Source organism: Pteropus vampyrus, unplaced genomic scaffold, assembly GCF_000151845.1.
Source record: "Pteropus vampyrus isolate Shadow unplaced genomic scaffold, Pvam_2.0 Scaffold116, whole genome shotgun sequence".
NCBI lineage: Eukaryota > Metazoa > Chordata > Mammalia > Chiroptera > Pteropodidae > Pteropus > Pteropus vampyrus.
In genome coordinates, this window is record NW_011888897.1 from 2,579,044 (window position 1) to 2,598,834 (window position 19,791).

General features: G+C 45.5%; 1 protein-coding gene across 1 annotated transcript in view; it reads left to right on the forward strand.

The window, feature by feature from the left end:
• VWF (von Willebrand factor) overlaps positions 1–19,174 on the forward strand; it is a 124,971-nt gene extending 105,797 nt beyond the window's left edge. The window contains exons 41-49 of the mRNA XM_023533934.1: positions 2,980–3,090; positions 5,330–5,510; positions 6,312–6,352; positions 6,852–6,968; positions 14,734–14,832; positions 15,581–15,709; positions 16,278–16,317; positions 18,263–18,360; positions 18,861–19,174. Coding sequence (XP_023389702.1) covers positions 2,980–3,090; positions 5,330–5,510; positions 6,312–6,352; positions 6,852–6,968; positions 14,734–14,832; positions 15,581–15,709; positions 16,278–16,317; positions 18,263–18,360; positions 18,861–19,049 — 1,005 coding nt within the window. The 3' untranslated portion in view covers positions 19,050–19,174. The remainder of the gene's footprint in view (positions 1–2,979; positions 3,091–5,329; positions 5,511–6,311; positions 6,353–6,851; positions 6,969–14,733; positions 14,833–15,580; positions 15,710–16,277; positions 16,318–18,262; positions 18,361–18,860) is intronic.
• Positions 19,175–19,791: the final 617 nt, after the last annotated feature.

A 19,791-nucleotide genomic window follows, 5' to 3' on the forward strand; every position in this document is an offset into this window, starting at 1 on the left:
GCTGTGTAAAAGAAGCACGAGGAAAGGGTGGCAATGTTATCCTTCTGGAATTCAGTCCTTGGCTAATGGTCATACCTATTGTGTGGTCTTGAGTCTACAGGACTATGGAGTAGGTTTGAGCAGAGATGTGGATTAAATGCCTAGAAAAGAGGACTTGATTTTTTTCCTATCTCTTCTCTTTTTAGACATCACCTTAGCCCATCCCTAGAACAGATATATGTTCTGAATTTTGAGGTTGTTCCAGTTTCAATGTCTTATAGTGTTTTTACATAGATTGGTGATTTTTCAGACCATGTTAATAATTCAAAGTATAGAAAACATGATTACTGTTCCCTAACTCAGTTTTGAATTCTTCTCTTGGTGGCCTGCCCCTAAGGCTCCTATGGGGACTCTATTCTCGCACATTTAAGACTGATCAGACCCTATAAAAAGGGAGCAATACTATGCAGGGAGAATTGTGGGTCAAATTCTGCTAGTTGGTTTAATGCTATTATTATTACTAATGCAGTATCATCAATAGATAATGATGATAAAAGAAGCGTAACCAGGGTAGACAACTACATACACTTCGTGGTTGCTTTTGTACATGTTAACAGCAGAGAAGATAGTGCTCTTGATACTGTTTTGGGAATATATGGTTGGATGATGGAAAGATGATACTATCCAGACACCCTCTAATATAAGGCAAAGTGCCATGAAAGAAAATCCAGAAATGAGGAATCTATTCAGTTCATCTGCTGCCTCCGTGCAATGCTGGTACTGAGGAGGAGTGGAGTTGCTAGGCAACTTCAGGAGAGGATGATGCTGTGGTATCTAGGTGTATCTTTTGGGAATGCTAGGTTTTGGAAACCTGTTGGTCTCTATCTCCTCCCATAGGCCGTGGGAGGCAATGGAAATAACTCACTATAAAGTAAAGAGATAGCTGTTTAGAGGTCATTTTTATAAAATTGGCGCTAAATATATTTTGTGTTTCAGTAGAGGGTTTTGATTGCAAAGGGTACAATCTACTCAAGCTAGCTGAAATAGAACTCTCAAAGATAAAGTGCAAGATATATAACCGGTTATACAGCATTTCTCTCCATTTGTACCGAGTCCCCACGTCTATGCTTCTCAGTGCCTATCTTCTCTAGCTCCTCATTGCAGGTCACCTTCCTCTGGGGAGAAGTTTTGCTTTCCCATCAGTTTCATTTGTACATGGCTTTACTGAATCTGGCTTCAACTCAACATGACTTTTTAGATCCAGGGTTAATCCCCGTCCAATGTGACTCGTTCGGTCTTTGTGTTGATAGATAAACCTCTCAAGAAGAAAATTGATGGGCTCAGTTCAGCCTATGGATTGAATCCTCTGTTCAGTTCCCACTCTGGTCCAGTCAACTGTTGTGCAAGGCGCAGGCCGTATGGTAGAAACGTGGCTGTCTAGAGGCTATTGTATCAGGAGAAGGGTCTGTGATGTGTATTTTGAACAGATATAAGCTTGATGATTTGGAGGGGTACAGGAAAAGAGAGATTAAAATATAGAATGAATCCTGGCTGTGCAGCAAGAAAATGGGAGATGCTGAAGGTGGAGAGGGATCTTAGAAAGACAGCAGCCGGGAAATTTAGAGGCATGGCTAGGGGGACCTGAGCATGAGAGATTGGTGGGGTTTTGGGAACAAAGCATCTGTCCTGGGAGTCATCCATGATATCGACAGTGTATTTGCCCATGGCTGAGGCAGCTGAAAACATGAAGAATACCCACATCCAGGTCACCCAGCACTCTGAGAGGGGTGCACAAGAGCGATGCTGGGTCCATAAAGGTATCGATGACTCTTCTTTGCTCCCTGAGTCTTTGTTTCTTTCATGGCACTTTGCCTTATAGTAGAGGGTGTCTAGATAGTATCATCTTAATTTGTTGGCTCCTCCAAAGTTCCTAGTACAACAGAGATGCAAATAAATGACTAGAATCTTAGCTGATAAAAGACTAGGGACAGCTCACTGGGTATCATGGTGACGTGGGTTGGGATGTAAGTAGGTCCCATGGAGGTGATGTAAAGTTGAGCCAAGTCTCTGGAGTGCTCACATTCCCCCAGAGAGGGGCACCAGTGTTATGTGCATATTCCGACTCGCGCCTGCGTGTGAGTGTGCTCGGGGAGCAGAGCAGGCTTGGCATCCTCACCCATCCTGAACAGCTGCAGGCGTTCCTTCTCTCTTAGGGAAAGAGCTTCAAGATGAAGCCCAGTTCTGGGTTCTCTCCTGTTGGCTCTTGGCGCAATCACACTCGTCATTGTTTTGCCTATTCTTTGTACATTGCGTCAGAGTTTTCAGTGGAGGATTTCAACGCAAATTCCTAAAACTTTGGAAGACCTCCAAGAGGACCTCCAAGAGGCAAGATGGGCTGGCAGACTTTCAGGATGCTGGTCTCTCTGGCAAGCTTTCTGGAGAAGGTGGTTCTCTGTTGTTCTCTCATTTCGTTGTGCCCCATAAACTGCTGGGTAAATGTCAAGTAACTACTCGGGAAAACCCAATTTTGTGCATTGGTGGGAGGTCTGGGGACCAAGGTGCTCATCTCCTACAGACAGTTAGCCTTGTTAGCGCTGAGACTGGATCCCAGGCATCTTGAATGTTTCCCTCCAGTCAGTGAGGTGCCCTGGATTTGGCCGTGATGAAGATCAAGTCAGCTAGCTGCTGCCGAGTGAACTCTGGGTTGTCTTTAATAGTCCCATGGGCTGGATTTTTAATCTCAAAGTGGAAGCTTTCAGAGGGCAGGGTTGTCTCTTCAGCTGGTGTTAAGACCTCACTTAGTGACTCAATGGTTGATGCTTAGCATGATCCTGGGTACTTCTTAGCATGATCCTGAGAATGACGGATGACAGAGATGCAGATGTTCAGTCCAGCTGTCTCTCTGCAAAACCCCAGGGCTCAGTACACCTGTGGAGCAGATAAGCACACCTGTGTCTCTGCTGCTGGCCTGGCCTCACTCTGTTCTTTGTGTTTTTCCAGGGCTTCACTTATGTCCTCCATGAAGGCGAGTGCTGTGGAAGGTGCCTGCCATCTGCCTGTGAGGTGCTGATCGGCTCACCACGGGGGGACTCCCAGTCTTACTTGAAGAACGTAGGTCTGGGCCCCAGGCTGGGAAGGAGGGCAATGACCTTATGAGCCTGGCTGTCCATTCTGTGGTCCAGTGCTGGCCTCGGTTTCATCTGTAAAATCAGAGCTCATCCCCTGCCCTTTGCTTTCCCCGCAGGGGGTTGGTTAATCCAGTGTTATCTGAAAGTCAGCTGGGCTTCCCGGTCTTGTGGATTTTGGGAGAAGCCCAGATCCCTCCCTGAGAGCTCTGTGAACTGAGGGATTTATGTGCTCCAGCTTTCCTGTGAATCTGGGGTCCTGCTTCCCTGAGCAGCTGGTATAGCGATGGCCTGACCACCCTGCGTGTGCTGTGGGCCTTCCATGCTGCCAGACTCCACAGGCGGCAAGTGCCATTCTGTACCACATCAGCCCCGTCGGGGCCCTCTGACCTCATCACTGATTCCCATCAGGGAAATTTGTATCCCAGAGAAGCAAACAATATTTCTGTTCCCCAAGTCCCCGGGCTATTTCTGCAACTCTGACTGCCATGCAGCGTCTTGCCATGTTGCTAGCCCCTTGTCTCCCCACACTTGTCTTCTCTGCCTAGCCCCAACCCCAGCCAAATTCGTTCTCCTAAAGCAGAGCAGTCGGCCATCTCCTGTGTGGCCCTCGGGCTCTCACTTTGGATGCTTCTCAAGCCCTCTTCTGAAACATATAGGATTCTGTCCTGGGGGATTTTAGTCCAGAGGCCAGGATGGTAGCAGTTCTTTCACTCTGATTCATGAGGTTGAAGCGGGGAGTTCTAGGCCCCGGAAGCCTCAGAAGGCAGGTGCTGTAAGGTGCACCTCTAGGCCTCCCGCTTCTGTGTTCTTCCAGTAAGACCCAAACACACTTTGTTTAGAAAGGAAGGCACAGAGTTAACCGTCTTGCCCTGAACCTGTCCCTCTCCTGCCCAGGCCCATCACCTTGCTCCTGCTCAGTGACAGCAGAATGACTCATTGAGTTTCTCCTCATGGGTTTCCACCTCCCACTTCTGATCCAAGTTACCTATGGATTTTCCTGCCCCGTGTCCCTCCCCGACCCTTTCATTTGTTCTGCTCCCCGTCCTTCCTGGAATCGGGCAGGTTTTACCCCTCCTCTCCAGGGCCAGGATCCAGCTCAGATTAGAGGCTGTTTCCATCCCGATGGGGGCTGACAGCTGATCCCTTTGGGGTTCAGTTTTCCTGCCCCCCTCCCACCACTCCCAGCCCCTCATTTTCCTTTAGATCCACATCAGTGACTATAAAACATCAGGGGACCTGAGTTTCTCTCCCCCAGTTCAAATCTGCATCTTACCTTTGAGACTTGGGTATCAGCAATGGCTCTGCTGCTGCTGCTGGGAGTATGTCAGGGACCAGCGAGGGTGAGTGGGGATGGGTCCTCTTGACATAGCCCATGGCTAAGGCTCAGCTGGTAAATAACCGGAGGGGAGAGGTCTGGACTTCGGGGCCAGGCCTGCCCTGGGAACGTTTGGTCAGGGTGAGTCAGAAGTCGGGGTGAAGAGAGTGATTACAAGGGTCTAGCATTTTCTGCTTCTCATCTGGAAAGAGAAGAAAGTGAGCAGGAGCTGAGAGAAGCAGGTCGGGCCCTGAGGGCGGGGGAGTGCACCCACTGATGCATCTGGACGCTGGCGCACACAGACGAACCTCCAGGCAGAACCTTCGCCGTGGCTTTTCTGAGTCATGCTCTGGACACGCTCAGTGTTCTTTGCCCCTGGAGCCAACTCTTGGGGTCAGGCCACCTATGCACAGCTCAGGGACTGGTTGCAGGGCTGAGGGGTCAAACATCAGCACCCCAGTCTCTTGCTGTCTTCCCATACTAGTGGGAAGTATCTCTTGGCGGGCCGTGGGTTGGGGTTTATTCTTTATCTCCTTTGTGTCAGCCTGTGCTTCTGCTTCGCAGTGTGAGTGCCTTGGCGTCTCTGAGCTCAGCTTCCAGCCAGTGCTAGGTGGGGAAGGGAGCATCCCAGGCTCCCCTCAGGTGCTTACTCAGGTGGCGAAACCTGTGTCTGTGGGAAAACACATGGCTATGAGCTATGATCTTGGTCAGGGTGACTTTGACCCAGACTCACTGCACTACCTGGAATGAGCCAGTTCATGCCCTCTGTGAGCCTTACCCTGTGAGTGGGGCTTCGACAGGAAGCTGGGGCTCACTTCCAGGGCCCAAACCAGCTCCCTGAGGAAACGGTGCACGTCCCACTGGGATGTGGCCCTGGCCTTGCCTGACTCTGGTGTCCTGACTCCAGGTTGGCTCCCACTGGGCCGTCCCAGGGAAACCCTGCCTCATCAATGAGTGTGTCCGCGTGAAGCAGGAGGTCTTCGTGCAACAGAGGAACATCTCCTGCCCTCAGCTGGATGTCCCCACCTGCCCCACGGGCTTCCAACTGAGCTGTAAGACCTCGGAGTGTTGTCCCACCTGTCACTGTGGTAAGGCACGCCGTCCAGGGGCCCACCTTGGAGCCTCTCTTTCCACTAGGGGCTCTGGAATTAGTTTCCTTTTTAGCAACCCAGGGAAATGGGCGGGATTAAAATCTTCCCATCCATTCCAATGCTTTTGTGATGACCTTCAAGAAATTGTTAGATTTCTCTCATTCATTTCCCAAAGGTCATCACCGTGCCCAGTGATGGCTTTATACCACTCTCTTGTGTCACCCTCACGACAGCCTTGTGAGGTGGTACTGCTACTACCTCCACTGGCCCATGTGAGTTAGAGAGCCGTAGACCAGGCTTCTCTGAGTCTAGGGACCGCCTTCTCTATCATTTGCTGTGTTCTCGGGAAAGGCATTCTAACCTCCCACCCCTAACCCCGCCAGCAAACAAACAGACAAACAAACAGCAACAACCAACTCTCCACCACCTGCTTGAATTCTTTGTGTGATTTTTACCTTGGGCCTTCAAGTTCCCAGAGTAGAATATCATTCTTTCATAAACTTAAACATCCTCCCACTCACCAGTGAAGTGTGAACCACTTAAACACCAACCCCTCTGAGGACACACAGGGGTCTTTTCACTGAGGGCTGGGTGGAAACAGGCAGCCTGCCCTTCCCTGCAGGCCTGAGGGAAGTGAGGCCACCGTGGGCTCTGGCAGTAGGACCCACAGGATCCTGGGGTGGGGCGGGGAGAGGACCAGCGGACGTGGGAGAGAAGCCCAGACCGCAGGGGAAGGCCCTGACGTGATCGGCTGCATGCGGGGTTTGGACGCTCATGCCTGTGCTTCTCTCTCCCCAGAACCCGTGGACGCCTGCATACTCAATGGCACCATCATTGGGGTGAGCTGCTGCCTTCTTCTCTAGGGCGAGTTGAGGGCGAGGGTTGGGGTGCTCTGAGAAGGGTGGGCCACTCGGTCATTCTAATGTGGAAATGAAATGAACTGGGGAGACCTACCCCCGACACACTTTCTGCTGCCTCCAGGGCTTCCCAGGGCTTCCTCCTGGAGCTTAGGCTGGATTGGCTTCCCAGCTCTAGTGCCTGGGCCTCCTGTCCAGCACTCACCTCCTGGCCCACCCCACGCACATGAGCATTTCTCCTGCAGGGAAGGGCTCTGAAGTCGTCGTGCACATTTCCACCTGTCGCTCTCTCCCACTGCCCCAGCTCCCTCTCTGGCATACTTGAGGTGGGAAGGCGGGGAAGGGAGTGGGCCACTGGCTCAGGGCAGCTATGGGAGGCTGGGCCCCCACTCATGAGGCAGACAGCTTATGGGGCTGAGGTGAGTGGGAAAGTCAGGGGTTGGGGTGCTGAGAAGCCTGACCATGGCGCCTCTGTTTCCAGCCTGGGAAGAGTCTGATGATTGATGTGTGCACGACTTGCCACTGCACCGTCCAGGTGGGGACCATCTCTGGATTCAAGCTGGAGTGCAAGAAGACCACTTGCGAGGCCTGCCCCGTGGTAAGGACCTGGGGGGTGAACTGGATCCTTGTCCATTCTGATTATGGACCATGTTTGACAACCTTAATGAAGAAACTAAAAGTCATCCACCCAAACTGCATTTCTCAGAAATAATCATAATTTAGTTTTGTAGATTTTAAACACTTTCTTCCTGTGTTTTTAAAATAAACACATTTGCAAGGCTCATGATACCATATTCACCGTTCAATATTCTTTTTTATGCAGCATTTTAAGAAACATCCCTACATCACTACCATTCTTTGAAAACATTAAAAATTAGTCAAAAATATTTATCAGACAAGTACTGTGTGCAAGGTCCTACGCAATATTCCTTGGAATGAATGTGTCACAACATACACTTTTCTTATTGGATATTTAGGGCATTTAAAATATTTCGCCCTGTTTTTAGCCAGGTCACAATGACTATGTTTGCTCTGATTCCCTCCTGAGGGTAGATTCCGAAGAGTGTGGAATCATCATTTCTTGTCTGGTAGATGAAAACCAGCGTTTTATTGTTTTAATCATGACTCTTAGCCCCAAGTCACAGAGCCGGACCTTAACTCTGAGGAAGATGTCTCCGCAACAGTCGGTCAGTTGATTTTCCTGTGAGCGATACACAGAATATAGTAACAGCTCTTTCAGATGGTGTAAAGGCGGTGGGGGGTAGGGACTGCTGTCCTCAGTGAGGCAGCAGGTGGGGTCTGGGGTGGAATCTGGGGAGGAGACCTTGGTAAGGGGAGTGGCACAGCCGGCCAGGAGATAGGGGACATCGGGAAGGGGTAGGGACAGGGACGAGGAACATTCGTACAGGTGCTTTATAGGCTCTTGAGGATGAGAGTGTTCTGCATCTGCACTTGGCATAGTGTCATGCTCAAAACAGGCTTAATAAAATATACGTGGAACAGATACAGCTATTTCTCATAGAATCATTTAAAAAGAACATTCCTGCCTCAATTAGAGGCTAACTAAGTACATGTTTTTGCTATTAAAAAAAAAATCCCAGTTGATATTTTAGGGTTTTGGGTGCAGGTGTGTGCGTGTTCGTGTGTGTGTAATAACCCCTAGAGTGGAACTGGGCTTGAATACGGAATGAAATAGTGTTGTCTGGAGTTTGTGGCTTCCCTCGTACTTCGGACGTTCATTGAATCGCTATCAGTGCAGCAGGAGGTCCACAGAAACCCTGTCCTGCGGGCCTGACAGTGCCCTCTGGTGGTCAGAAGCAGGCACAGTGACCTCCTCTGCGTTCAGGAGTTCCAGCTTTAGAATCCAGTCTAGATAGGTCTCTTAAGTATTTTTTAAATCCATGGTCCTTTTGGGTTTGTGTACTCTTTCTCCTTTCCTTCCGAATTCTGATGTCTCCCCAGAGCAGTGTACCCACCTCCTCCCCCTCGAAACTCCTAGATTAGTCCTCCTCCCGTGGTTCTCTCAACCTTTGCTGAAACCTGCCTCACTTCCCCCATTCTAGCTTAGCTGGTCTTACTACACTTCTCTGACATGAAGGGCCTCAGGGAGGCCTCCTGTAGGTTGGGAAAACTGTGATGAATTAAGTTTAGGTAGTTCTGCTTGAACTGCCTACATCAGAGTGAAGTGTTAGCATCGCCTGAGATGTGAGTCCTTCCTTCCCTCCCAGTGGGGAGCCTACAAGGAGACCAGAAGAAGGTGGTTTGTGTTGGTAGGTAATAGGCACAAAGCCTGACAGATGAACTCTCGAGGAAAGGATGAGGAAGAGATGTCACTCTGACATGAAGCACTGAGAAGGCATCCTGGAGGGGCATGACCATGAGCTGGCCTTGAAAACCGGGTTGAAGGCCTTTCAGATAGGGGAATAGGGAACAGACTGGCAGACAGGAACAAGGGTTAGAAAAGGACAGCAGTGGGGAGATAAGACCGGAGGGCCTTCAGCAGCAGATGTCGTTTATAAAAAGGGACTATGAGACATGTGCAAGGCAGAGTTTTAAGGGCATGGTAGGGTAGGGGAGCAGGACTAGTTGACTGCTGTGATCTAAACAAATGAACTCTGACTGGGAACTTAGCTGAGCAGGCAGAGGAAGCAGCTGTTCCTAAGAGGAGCAAGAATGACATTTGGAGCCATATGATTGATCCAGTGAAAGCCCATTCAGCACTGTCCGTGTGTGTGTGTGTGTGTGTGTCTATGCCCTTCTCCACATGCGTATGGATACGTATGGAACGCATACCACTGCCCACGATGTCCGGGAAGCCCAGCAGGGCTCAAACAAGCCCTGTTACCCAGTGCAGCTGTGTTCTGGACTTCAACAACAGAGGACTTGCAGGAGGGTCCTGTCACTGGATTCTGCCGTGCTCCCTCTCCTCCTCCTAACTCCCCACCACGGCTCTAAAATCATCACTCCTCTCTTATTAACTCTGACCTCTCTTTTTTTCCTGTTCTCTCTCCTCCCATAATACCCTCTATCTTTCCTTATTTTTTTGCTTAACTGTTCCCTCTGTCTCTGGAGTGGATTCCCCTCCCCCCCCCACTGCCCCATCCCTTCACTTTGCAGCTCCTCCTCCATTTGTCCTTGTCCCCTCACTTCTCTTGTAAAGATTTCATCCAATTTCCTTAACCTGGGCCTGCTGAGTGCAAGGTCTTTCTATCTCTTTCCCTAAGACTCACTAAATGATGCCAAATCCAAACTCCTGGGAAGTCCTGCTTGATTGAAGCCCTATTTTATTTTCTCCTTCTGACTGTCACCACTTATATACACTCATCGGGTTTATTCCATCTCTTTTTTCCTCTCCCATTTTAAGGTCCTACACCTTCCAGGACCTATGCATTTTTGAAAACACAGGTTAAAGCTCACCAGTGAAAGACTACCTGATGGACTCAAACTCCAGCAGTGTCCTTCCCAGTGGAGTGTGTGGCCTGTGCCCAGTAGCCCTGGTTTATGCTGAGCTTGGTCCTCACCAACTTTCTCTATGGCCTACTCCTGGAAGACATATCAAGTTCAGAAGCTTGATTTAGGAGTACAAATCTTTAAATTCACTTTTGAGCAAGCTTACTGACTCCTAGCCTTGCTTGCTGGTTGGGAGCATTCAGTCCCTGTGCAGTGAAAAGGGAGTGATGTAGAGGGGACCAGGTCTGCTGTCTGGGCTCTCCAACTGACTTGAGATTCGTGTTGGAGAAATCCCAGGCCCTCAATAAAGGAATCTCTAAGAGGTCATTGCTAAATGTGGCAAAATGCAAAAAAGAATGACAGCGTGTTTGGTTTCTCACATAACTAAATTTATTCTTTAAAAAAATTTTGAGATTATGTTCTTTTTTTTTTTTTTTTTGGAGTGATGGGGAGAGTTAAAAGTTTCAATTCTATTGCAGTGATGAGATAACTGATAGTAGCTTTTTGGTTTTTATTTTGTTAACATTGTTTAAAATACTCTTTCTTTGCAAAATAAAGTTGGTTATCCTATTGTCTCCCAAGTTTGGGGACATTTTGTGCAAGACAGTGAAATTCTGCTGTCTGGAAGTTGCTGCTTTTTTCAATGTGGATATAAATGAAGGACACTCACTTTAGGCCTCTTTCAAGGAATTCCTAGCTGAACTCATCTCAGTGAATATAGGACTTCCTGCTAAGGGCCAGATGTGGGGAGACAATCATGAACAGCACAGAATAGTTTGGAATTTACATGCCTCTCATGGAGAACAAAAACATCTAAACAGACAAATGAAAATTTCAAATTGTATTAATTGTGTGAGAGAGAGGGGGTGGGGAGAAGTGGGGGAGAGAGAGAGAATGTGTGTGTGGGTACGTGCGTGCGCGTGCGTGCGTGCGTGCGCGTGCGTGCATGTGCATGCGTGCGCGCGCATGTGCGCACGTGTGTTGTATCTTGGGAGACCTTGTGAGGAATATTTAAAATGACTACTAAAGGATGAGAAAGGGCTCTTTATACAGAGAATGGGGAAGAGCATTCTAGGTAGAGGGAAAAGCATACACGGAGGCCCTCAGGTGAGAGGAGGTTGTCACGTTTATGGTTCTAGAAGATGCTCAGGGGTGGACTGTCAAGAGCAAGGGGATGGTGGTATGGATAAGGTCAGAAAAATAGGAACAAACCATGTCAGGCTTTGCAGAACACGCCAAAGAGATTGAATGTTATCCTAAATGCAGTGGGAAGCCATAAAAGGTCTTACTTTTAAAATTTTTGTGAACTTTTTTTTTACCTGAGGTATATAGTTTACTTACAATAAAATGCACAGATATGAAGTATATAGTTTGTTGTAGTTTGATAAATGTATAAACCTGTGTAACCACTAAAATAGTAACGTGAAGAATATAGATAAAAGGCCAATAGAGGAGATAAAATACTAGAAAACCCAAAACTTAATTAAACCAAAAGAAGATAGAAAAGAATTAACGATAGAACAAGTAGCAGAGAAGACAACAGATGAATAGCAAAATGGTAGATTTAAACCCAACCATATGGATAATTACGTTAAATGTAAATGAGCAAAACAAAATCCCAATTAAAAATGGAGATTGTTAGACTTGGATAAAAAAGCCAGACCCAACTAGTATTCTGTTTATAGGAGATGCACTTTCAGTTTAAAGAGACAGACAGTTTGAAAATAAAGGGATGGAAAAATATATACCAGGTAAATACTGAGAATAAGAAAACTGAGGTAGGTATATTAATACCAAACAAAAGAGACTTTAAAATGAAGAATGTTACCCAAAATAAAGATTACTTCATAGTGATGAAAGAGTAGATTCATTAAGAAGACAAAAGAATCCTAACTATGTATGCATCAAACAGTAGAACTTCTAATATATGAAGCAAAAATTGATGGAATTAGAGGGAGAAATAGGCTTATCCATAATTTTAGTTGGTAATTTTAATATTTTTCTCTCTGTAATGATAGAACAAGGAGGGAGGAAAATCCCTAAGGATATAGAAGATTTAGAAAATGATATCAACCAACTTGTACCTAATCGAAAAATCTGGGCCTTATAAAAAGTCGCTAAATGTCAGAATTTTGAAATCATAGAGTATATTCTATGACCACAATTAAATTTAAATTACTAACAACAAGTATTATAAATACTTCTCTCCAAATATTTGGAAATTAAATAAAATACTTTAAAATAATCCATGAATCAGATAATGATGGCTACTCTACAGATTATAATATTCATCCTGGATTTATCACAGCCTACCTTGTTTTAATAATTTACGATTTCATGTACAATGTACTCTTTTTCCTATACGTTGTACTGTTGTTGTCACATAGTTTACTTCTATATGAGAGATAAATTCACAAGGCATTGTTATTATTTTGCTTTAATGAATTGTCTTTTACAGAATTTAAGAAAATAACTAAAATTGGTATTTTATATTTACTACGTATTTATAATTTCCAGTGCTCTTCCTTCCTGTATATCTGAAATTCCATGTTATAACGTTTCCCTTTAGTTTGAAAAAGAGCTTCTTTTAGCATTTCTTTTAGTGTGGGCCAAATGGAGTTACATCTCTCAAATTTCATTTATCTGAAAACGTCTTTATTTTGCCTTCATTTGCTGAATATAGAATTCTAGTTTGAAGGTTTTTTATTTTATCACTTTAAATATGTTGTTCCATTGCCTTCTGGCTTGTATTGCTTCTGATGACAAGTTAGTTACCATTTTTATTGTTATTTTCCTGTGTGCATCCCCCTACCCCGCCTTATTGGCTGCTTTTAACAGTTTATCTTTGGATTTCAGAAGTTTGAGTATATGCTTCTGAGTAGTTTTCTTTATACTTTTCTTTCTTTGGATTCATGGACTTCCTGGATCTGTGAGTTGATTTTCTGATCAAATTGGGAAAAAAAATCATTTATTATTTAATATCTATTACTTTTTTTTCTGCTTCATTTTCTCCTGTCCTTTTGGAACTCTAATTCCATGTATATTAGACCACTCAATATTGTTCTGCTGGTTATTTGGGCTCTGTATATTTTTTTCAGTCTTTTCTCTCCCTTTGCTTCAGTTTGGACAATTTATATGGCTCAGTCTTAAAATTCTTCGATCCTTTCTTTTCTGCAGTTAATTGATTTAGGGTACTGTGTTTCTAGTTCTAGGATTTCTATTAGAATTTTGTTTTTTAGTTTTCCAGGTTGTTCCTGAAACTCCTCATCTCTTTTCCCATTAAGTCCGTCTTTTCCTCTAGACTCTTTAACATATTTATCATAGTTACTTTGAAGTTCTTGCCTTCTACTTGCAATACCAAGGTCATTTGTGTATCTGTTCCGATTTGAGTAATTTTTCTCTTGAGTGTGGATCAAATTTTTCCATTCCTGTGCATGAAATTTTTTACTATGTCTTAGATATTGGTGGAAGGTACGTTGAAGAGACTCTTAATTCTGTTATTTCCTCTGAGGAATGTCAAATTTGCTTCTATCTTAGATTATTGATGGTTCACCTTAAACAAAGCTGGATTTTAAACTGCGTTGGGGAGGGTCTATTTCAATATTTTTCTTAGTCCCAGGGTGAATATTTCAATCTTTAGATCTAGTTCTCACTTCTAATTCTTGGCTCTTTTGAAATTTCAGTGGAAACCTAAAGTGTTTAACTGGCCCTTTCAGCTTGGTGGGATTCAGACTGCAAACCCTGGCTCTTCTGAGGTGTGTGGGAGCTGAAATTCCTGCTCAGCTCTGGGAGCTGCCCACCTGCTGTTTTGTTCCTGGGATTCTCATAGGCTCCTTTGTGTATATATATAATTCAGGAGTCAACCAAGGATTTGAAGGGAATTTATATGCAGGTTTGGGGGCTTCTCCTTTCCACTTCCTCTTATCCAGAGTTTTCCCCTTTAGTTTTCAGTTATTCTTGGGATTTCAAACTGTTCTCTGACTCCTCAGGCAAATACAACTACAGTTTTCTTTCTATTCAAATTCCAGCTGTCCAGTGCCATGCAGACTGCCCTCATGGAAAAAGCCATTTAAACATAATTCTTGTGATTCCCTCTTTCAAGGATCAAATAACTTATGGTTTATTCCTAATTTTGGCTATCCATTAACTTTAAATAATTGTTTTAAATATTTTGTCAATAATTTTAAGTTGTTACCTGCAGGAGAGTCAGTCCAGTATGAGCTACTTACTCTGTCATCACCAGAACCAGAACGACACTGAGGGTTTTTAAGCAGAGGAGTAACATGACTACACGTATATAAGAAAGTCATTTTAGCAAATATGTGAAGACTTATAGTAGTGAAGAATGAAGGTAGGAAGACAAATTAAGCCTATTGTCAGAGTCTAGTGGTTGATGATGATTACTTTAGGTGATGATAGAGGACACTGGTCACAACAAGCAGTGGAAAAGTTCGAAATCCATTTTTGGCTAGATTTGGTGATGAGCAGGGAAATAAAAAAAGGGAGAAGTCAAGGGTGACTCTCAAATTTCTAGTTTGAGAAACTGAGTAATGAAACTATTTACTGAGCTAGGTAAGACTGAGGAGGGATAAGATTTGGGTCAAAAATCAAGTTTCATTTTGGATATAAGTCTTAAGATGACAATAAGATGAATGATTGTCAAGTAAACAATTGAACTTGTAAGTCTGGAGCTCAGGAGAGAGGTCTAATTTAATAGTCCTGGCTGCTAGAACTTGAGCGAGGTATACTTCTGTGGAGGGAAGGAATTCTATCCAGGGGATTGAGAACTGAAAAAAGAGCTGGATGTTGAGTTTCTGGACTCTGGGAGAGATGAGAAGCTGGCAGAGTTAGCCTCCTTATAATTGGGATGTTCAGGGGAGGTTGACTAAGATTGCTTTTTCTTCTGGATGCAGGGTTACAAGGAAGAGAAGATCCAAGGCGAGTGCTGTGGGCGATGTCTGCCTATGGCTTGCACCATTCAGCTAAGGGGAGGACAGATCATGACATTGAAGGTAGGAGCCAGCTGAACTTGGGAATCCTCCTTGTCTCAATACCTGGTTTCCTATTTGGAGCTCTTTTCTTCAAGAAAGAAGGACTAAGTTTGGGTCAATATTGACTTCTTTCTGGTTTTGTAAAGAAAAGATGAGCAACTCATAGAAGGCACAGAATTTTCTCTTTGATTTGGTCGTCGTCATTCTTTTTTTTAATTAAATTTTGTTTTTTTATTATTAGTTTCCAGCATACAGTCCATTGGTTAGACATTTATATAGTTTATGAAATGATCCCCCTGATTACTCTAACTTCCTTCTGGCTCTACACACAGTCTCTACACACAGTCTTCTCGACAAATTGGTATACGGCCCCATGATGTCTATAAGGCTGGAAAGGCAATCAGGGTGAAACCAACTTTAATCTGTGAAAGCCAGAAATGGCTGCTAGGGTTGGGAGGTGGAACCTGGTTCATCTTTAGTTCAGTTATTGATTAGCCAGTTTACCTTCCTTATGTCTTAATTCTTTAAGCTTTTGAGTGGTCAAAAGAGTTTGGGAGAGTATCTACATTTATGCAGTCCTATTCTTAGTAAATAAGTTGTAAAAGGACTCTACCTCTTTTCTGTCTTCTGGGTGTGTGTGTATAGATACTGTCTCATTCTTATTCCATAGTCTTCCAAATTGTTTCGACAACTCCCAGGAGTCCAGGGCATGGTTTGAAGTGGCTTTGTAACCCAACACTGTCTTCAAATTTGCCCTCTTCCCTCCCAGCGTGATGAGACACTCCAGGATGGCTGTGACAGTCACTTCTGCAAGGTCAACGAGAGAGGAGAGTACATCTGGGAGAAGAGGGTCACAGGCTGCCCGCCCTTCAATGAGCACAAATGTCTGGCTGAGGGAGTGAGTAGCCGAAGCTCAGGCTCTACTTTCCCCTTGACCGTCTCCATCTCTCCTCTAAGAAGAGTCCTTCTGAACAGCAAGCAGTCCAGCCCAGATGTGATTTCCCAGTGTCCAAGGGAGATCCCCGACCCAGCTTACGAGTCAGTGAAATTATAAGATCGGGCCCCGTGGAGAGACAAAACTCTCTGTACTACATGATGACTTAAAAAAAAAAAAAAAAACACACAAAAAACCAAAGACCAAAAAACAAAAAACCTTTCCCTTGGGGGAGACTGAACGCATGATCCTTGAATGGGAAGGTGAGAGAGCAAACTGATTTCCAGTCTGCCCTAGGAATGTTGATCCTGGTGACTCAGTTGGGAGAGAATTCAGAATAATCAGAATTGTTTCAGCCTGGTCAGGTAGGGTGGTCATTCCCCTCACATTTGTGATGAGAAAGTGCAGTTTACATATGGAGACTAAACTCAGGGCTGTGAGTCCAGAGCCAGGAATTAGCCTGTGGAATGACCTGAAAGCTGACCACTGTGTACTGTTTGTGATTAATTTGGGACTTTGCTGTTTTCTTAAGGGGAAAATCATGAAAATTCCAGGCACCTGCTGTGACACATGTAAGTATATTACCAATAGCTTGTCCCTTGAAATCCATCAGACCAAGCCAGGGACTGTTCTTTAGAGCGAGCTTTATTCCAGAAAGATATTTCTTGATCACCGGCCAGTCATTATGTTCAAGCCTGCAGGGAACTGCCACCCCTTCCTGAATGTTCTTAGACTCACCCCTGCTCACATTCCCTTTCAAATGCCTGTGAAGCAGTCTCTTCCCCGTTTTCTCCAAACTCCTTCCTTACTGTCTCTAGCCTCTCATCTGCCTTTCTCCTCATAGCCTTGGATTGCTCATAGTCCTGTCATGAGAGAATATCTTTTCTCTCCAACCAGAGCTCCTTGAAGACAGGTGCCCTCCATCCATAATCTTGACAAAGCAGACACTCAGTACACATCTATTCATTGAGTGTCATACAACTATCTTGGAGAGAAAGAGAAGCCACCAGCTGGATAATATTAGCCCCCCACCATGTGCTGTGGGGGGCTAATATTATCTGCAGACAACATAGGATCCTCTCCAGGATTTATAAGGCTGGTCTAAGTTTATTAACCTCCCCTTGTTTATTCTCTGCCCTTCTTGACCTTGCACTTATGTCATACTGGTTGGTTCTAATAGCTCATTGCAGCTTGGGAGAAGGGGCTCAACAAGTCTGCACATCAGACCGTATTCTTGCAACATGTGCTTATGTTTAAGAGCATAAGTAACTTTCAGGACCCCAATGTTAATGCTGTATTCTCTGAAGATAGATAGACTTATTTGCCTGGACTCATGTTTTTTGTTTTAAGTTTAGTTTAAGGTTTGTTTTTTTTTTTTGATTCTAAGCCTATGTTCATTTTGCGTAGAGAAAGGAAGAGTGAAAACATAAATACCTTCAATGTTCAATCATTCATTCTTTTCTCGATCATGTACTCAGTCCCTGTAATAGCGGTAATCAAGTTACAGAGCGAGGAAACTTACTCCAAAAGCATCACTTTCTACCATTCCCTTTAAATGGTTTAAGAACATGAAGTCAGTAAACCATCAGAAGATGAATTCCCCCTAGGCACTCTGCATGTGGCCTTTGGTCCAGACTGTTATCTGTAAACTAGCAACAAGGGCCATTCTTGGTCGGTGCATTCAGGAAGCCAGGACCCTTCATAAGAAAAATAAGCCAGGCTCAGGAATTTAAATCTACAGAGGCAGAATATAGTATATTGGCCTGAATTTGTTTTCCTTATTCATCCTCTTAATGTAGTTGGCATGCTTTTGCTTTAAAATGAAATTATTTGGAAGTTGAGAGGCAGGCTAATATATAGTTAGGAGCCATCCAAGAATGGAAAACTCCCAGGGTTCATATGGGGAATGGTGAGCTGTCCTTAAATCTTAGCATTCTCAGTGTGCAAGTAGCATTCAGATCTGAATGCCACCAACCGCTGTATGTAAAGAAGTCCATGCCAGTGACCCGGGGGCAGCTATATCCAAAGAGAGGACTCCATAAGGGCTCCCAGGGTCTACTTGGCCCCCACAAAGGCAGTGAGAGCCCTTATGTGGCCATAATATTGTCCTATCGTATTAACACAAAGGCAGGGATGGATAGTTATTACTTATATTTATTGGCACTCCATTGCGCATTAGCTTCTGGATATTTTTACAAGAATAAGAGGATTGCTGCAGTCTTTATGGTTTTTAGAGTCTACAGTTATATAAAAACGAGTCTCATCGGTCCACATCACCAAAGCAGTGAATCTAGGCTCCTCCTGCAATTAAAATTGTACTGTTAAGTTAGTGAAACCCAGCAATAACTATATATCTGAATATGAAGAGCGGGGGTGAATTAGGATGACATAATTCCCCTCCTTGTATCTGGCTTTGGTGATTTGGTTACTGTTTTCTGCCCTGTGAGGGAACTGGGCTGGACAGTGTTCTATAGAACCGCAGCCAGGCCTGAGTCCCATCTCTCACCTGTCCTACAGGTGAGGAGCCTGACTGCAAGGATATCACTGCCAGTCTGCAGTATGTTAAAGTGGGAAACTGTAGGTCCGAAGAGGAAGTGGACATTCATTACTGCCAGGTAAGGGTCCCCGACTTCACTGAGGCCTAGGTTGGGAGGGCATCCCTTGTTTTGAGACATCTTCTTAGTTACATTTTAGAAGGATCTGGAAAACTCACAGGGAGAAGTGAAAGAAACTAGAAGCCTTTTTTTAAAAAAAGCAAATATTTTATTGAAGTAACTGGGAACTTTTGACCCCAGAAGAAAAAAACTGAGGAAAAATTCAACAAGTCCTTCAAAGGGAATGGAGAGTTATTTATGGAAGCCGGGGACTGTGTTTCCTGAAGATCAATCAAACACTCATAGAAATTACAGCGAGAGGAATCTGGGTGTGATGGCACCATTGGACAGAAGACATTTCAGACTTCCCTGAGACCTGCCTTTGTGCTGCATTTCTCAGGGCGAGGCCAGGCTTGCCTTGCATGGAGGAGGGCGTGTGGGGGAAGCAGGCTGCCTCAGAGTCCTCCCCACCCTGGATTCTCTATCAGCGAGATGCCCCGCCCCTCTCTGCTCCACTGCAGGGTAAATGTGCCAGCAAAGCCGTGTACAACATCGACACTGAGGATGTGCAGGAACAGTGCTCCTGCTGCTCGCCGACGCGGACGGAGCCCATGCAGGTGGCCCTGCACTGCGCCAACGGCTCCGTTGTCTACCACGAGGTCCTCAACGCCATGCAGTGCAGATGCTCCCCCAGGAAGTGCAGCAAGTGAGGCCACTGCCGCCATTGCTGTGGGGGGGCCTGCTGCTGCCTGCCTCGGCCCCACCGGCCGGAGTGCTGCCCCGTCCTCTTGTATGCTCTGCTATCGTGCCCTTCTGAGCCCACAATAAAGGCCAATCTCCCATCTTGCAAAAGGCTGATGGTTCGCTGCGTCTTCCGGACTGAGATGACAGCTGTAGATGGGGCCTGAGTTCTGAGACTGGTTCTGAGGGAGAAAACACAGCCTCTATCTGAAAACACTCTAGCCCCTGGGTCTGTGGGAGGCACTGCCAGCCTCTGGGTAAAAGTGGTGGTTCTGCCTCCATGTAGTGCAGAGGGGAAGGGATCACATAGGGCAGGCCTCCTCAGAAACTTAGCCCAGTGGCCTGAAGCAAAAGGGGTTTGCTCAAGAACACTGCGTTCCCCAGTCTCTGAATCCAGGAGCTCTGAGCAGAACAGAGGGGTAGGCCCTGGAGCCAGGCTCCTGCCGAGATAGACAGTGTGGCAGCGTTGTGGCTGACATCATGGACAAGGAGTTTGACCAGATGTGCAAGGAGTTCTCTGAGCCCTTGAATGACCAAGTTCCTGTGTACCCACTGGGGACTTTGTGGGAGGGAGAGGTGCTGAGGGCTGAGGGGGCTGCAGATGGGGTGCTGGCAGGTGCAGGAACGTGGTCCCATCCACACAGGCTCAGCCATGGGTGGTGAACCCCAGACTTGGGGGCAGGCCCGGGTCCTGCAGAAAGCCCTTGCTAT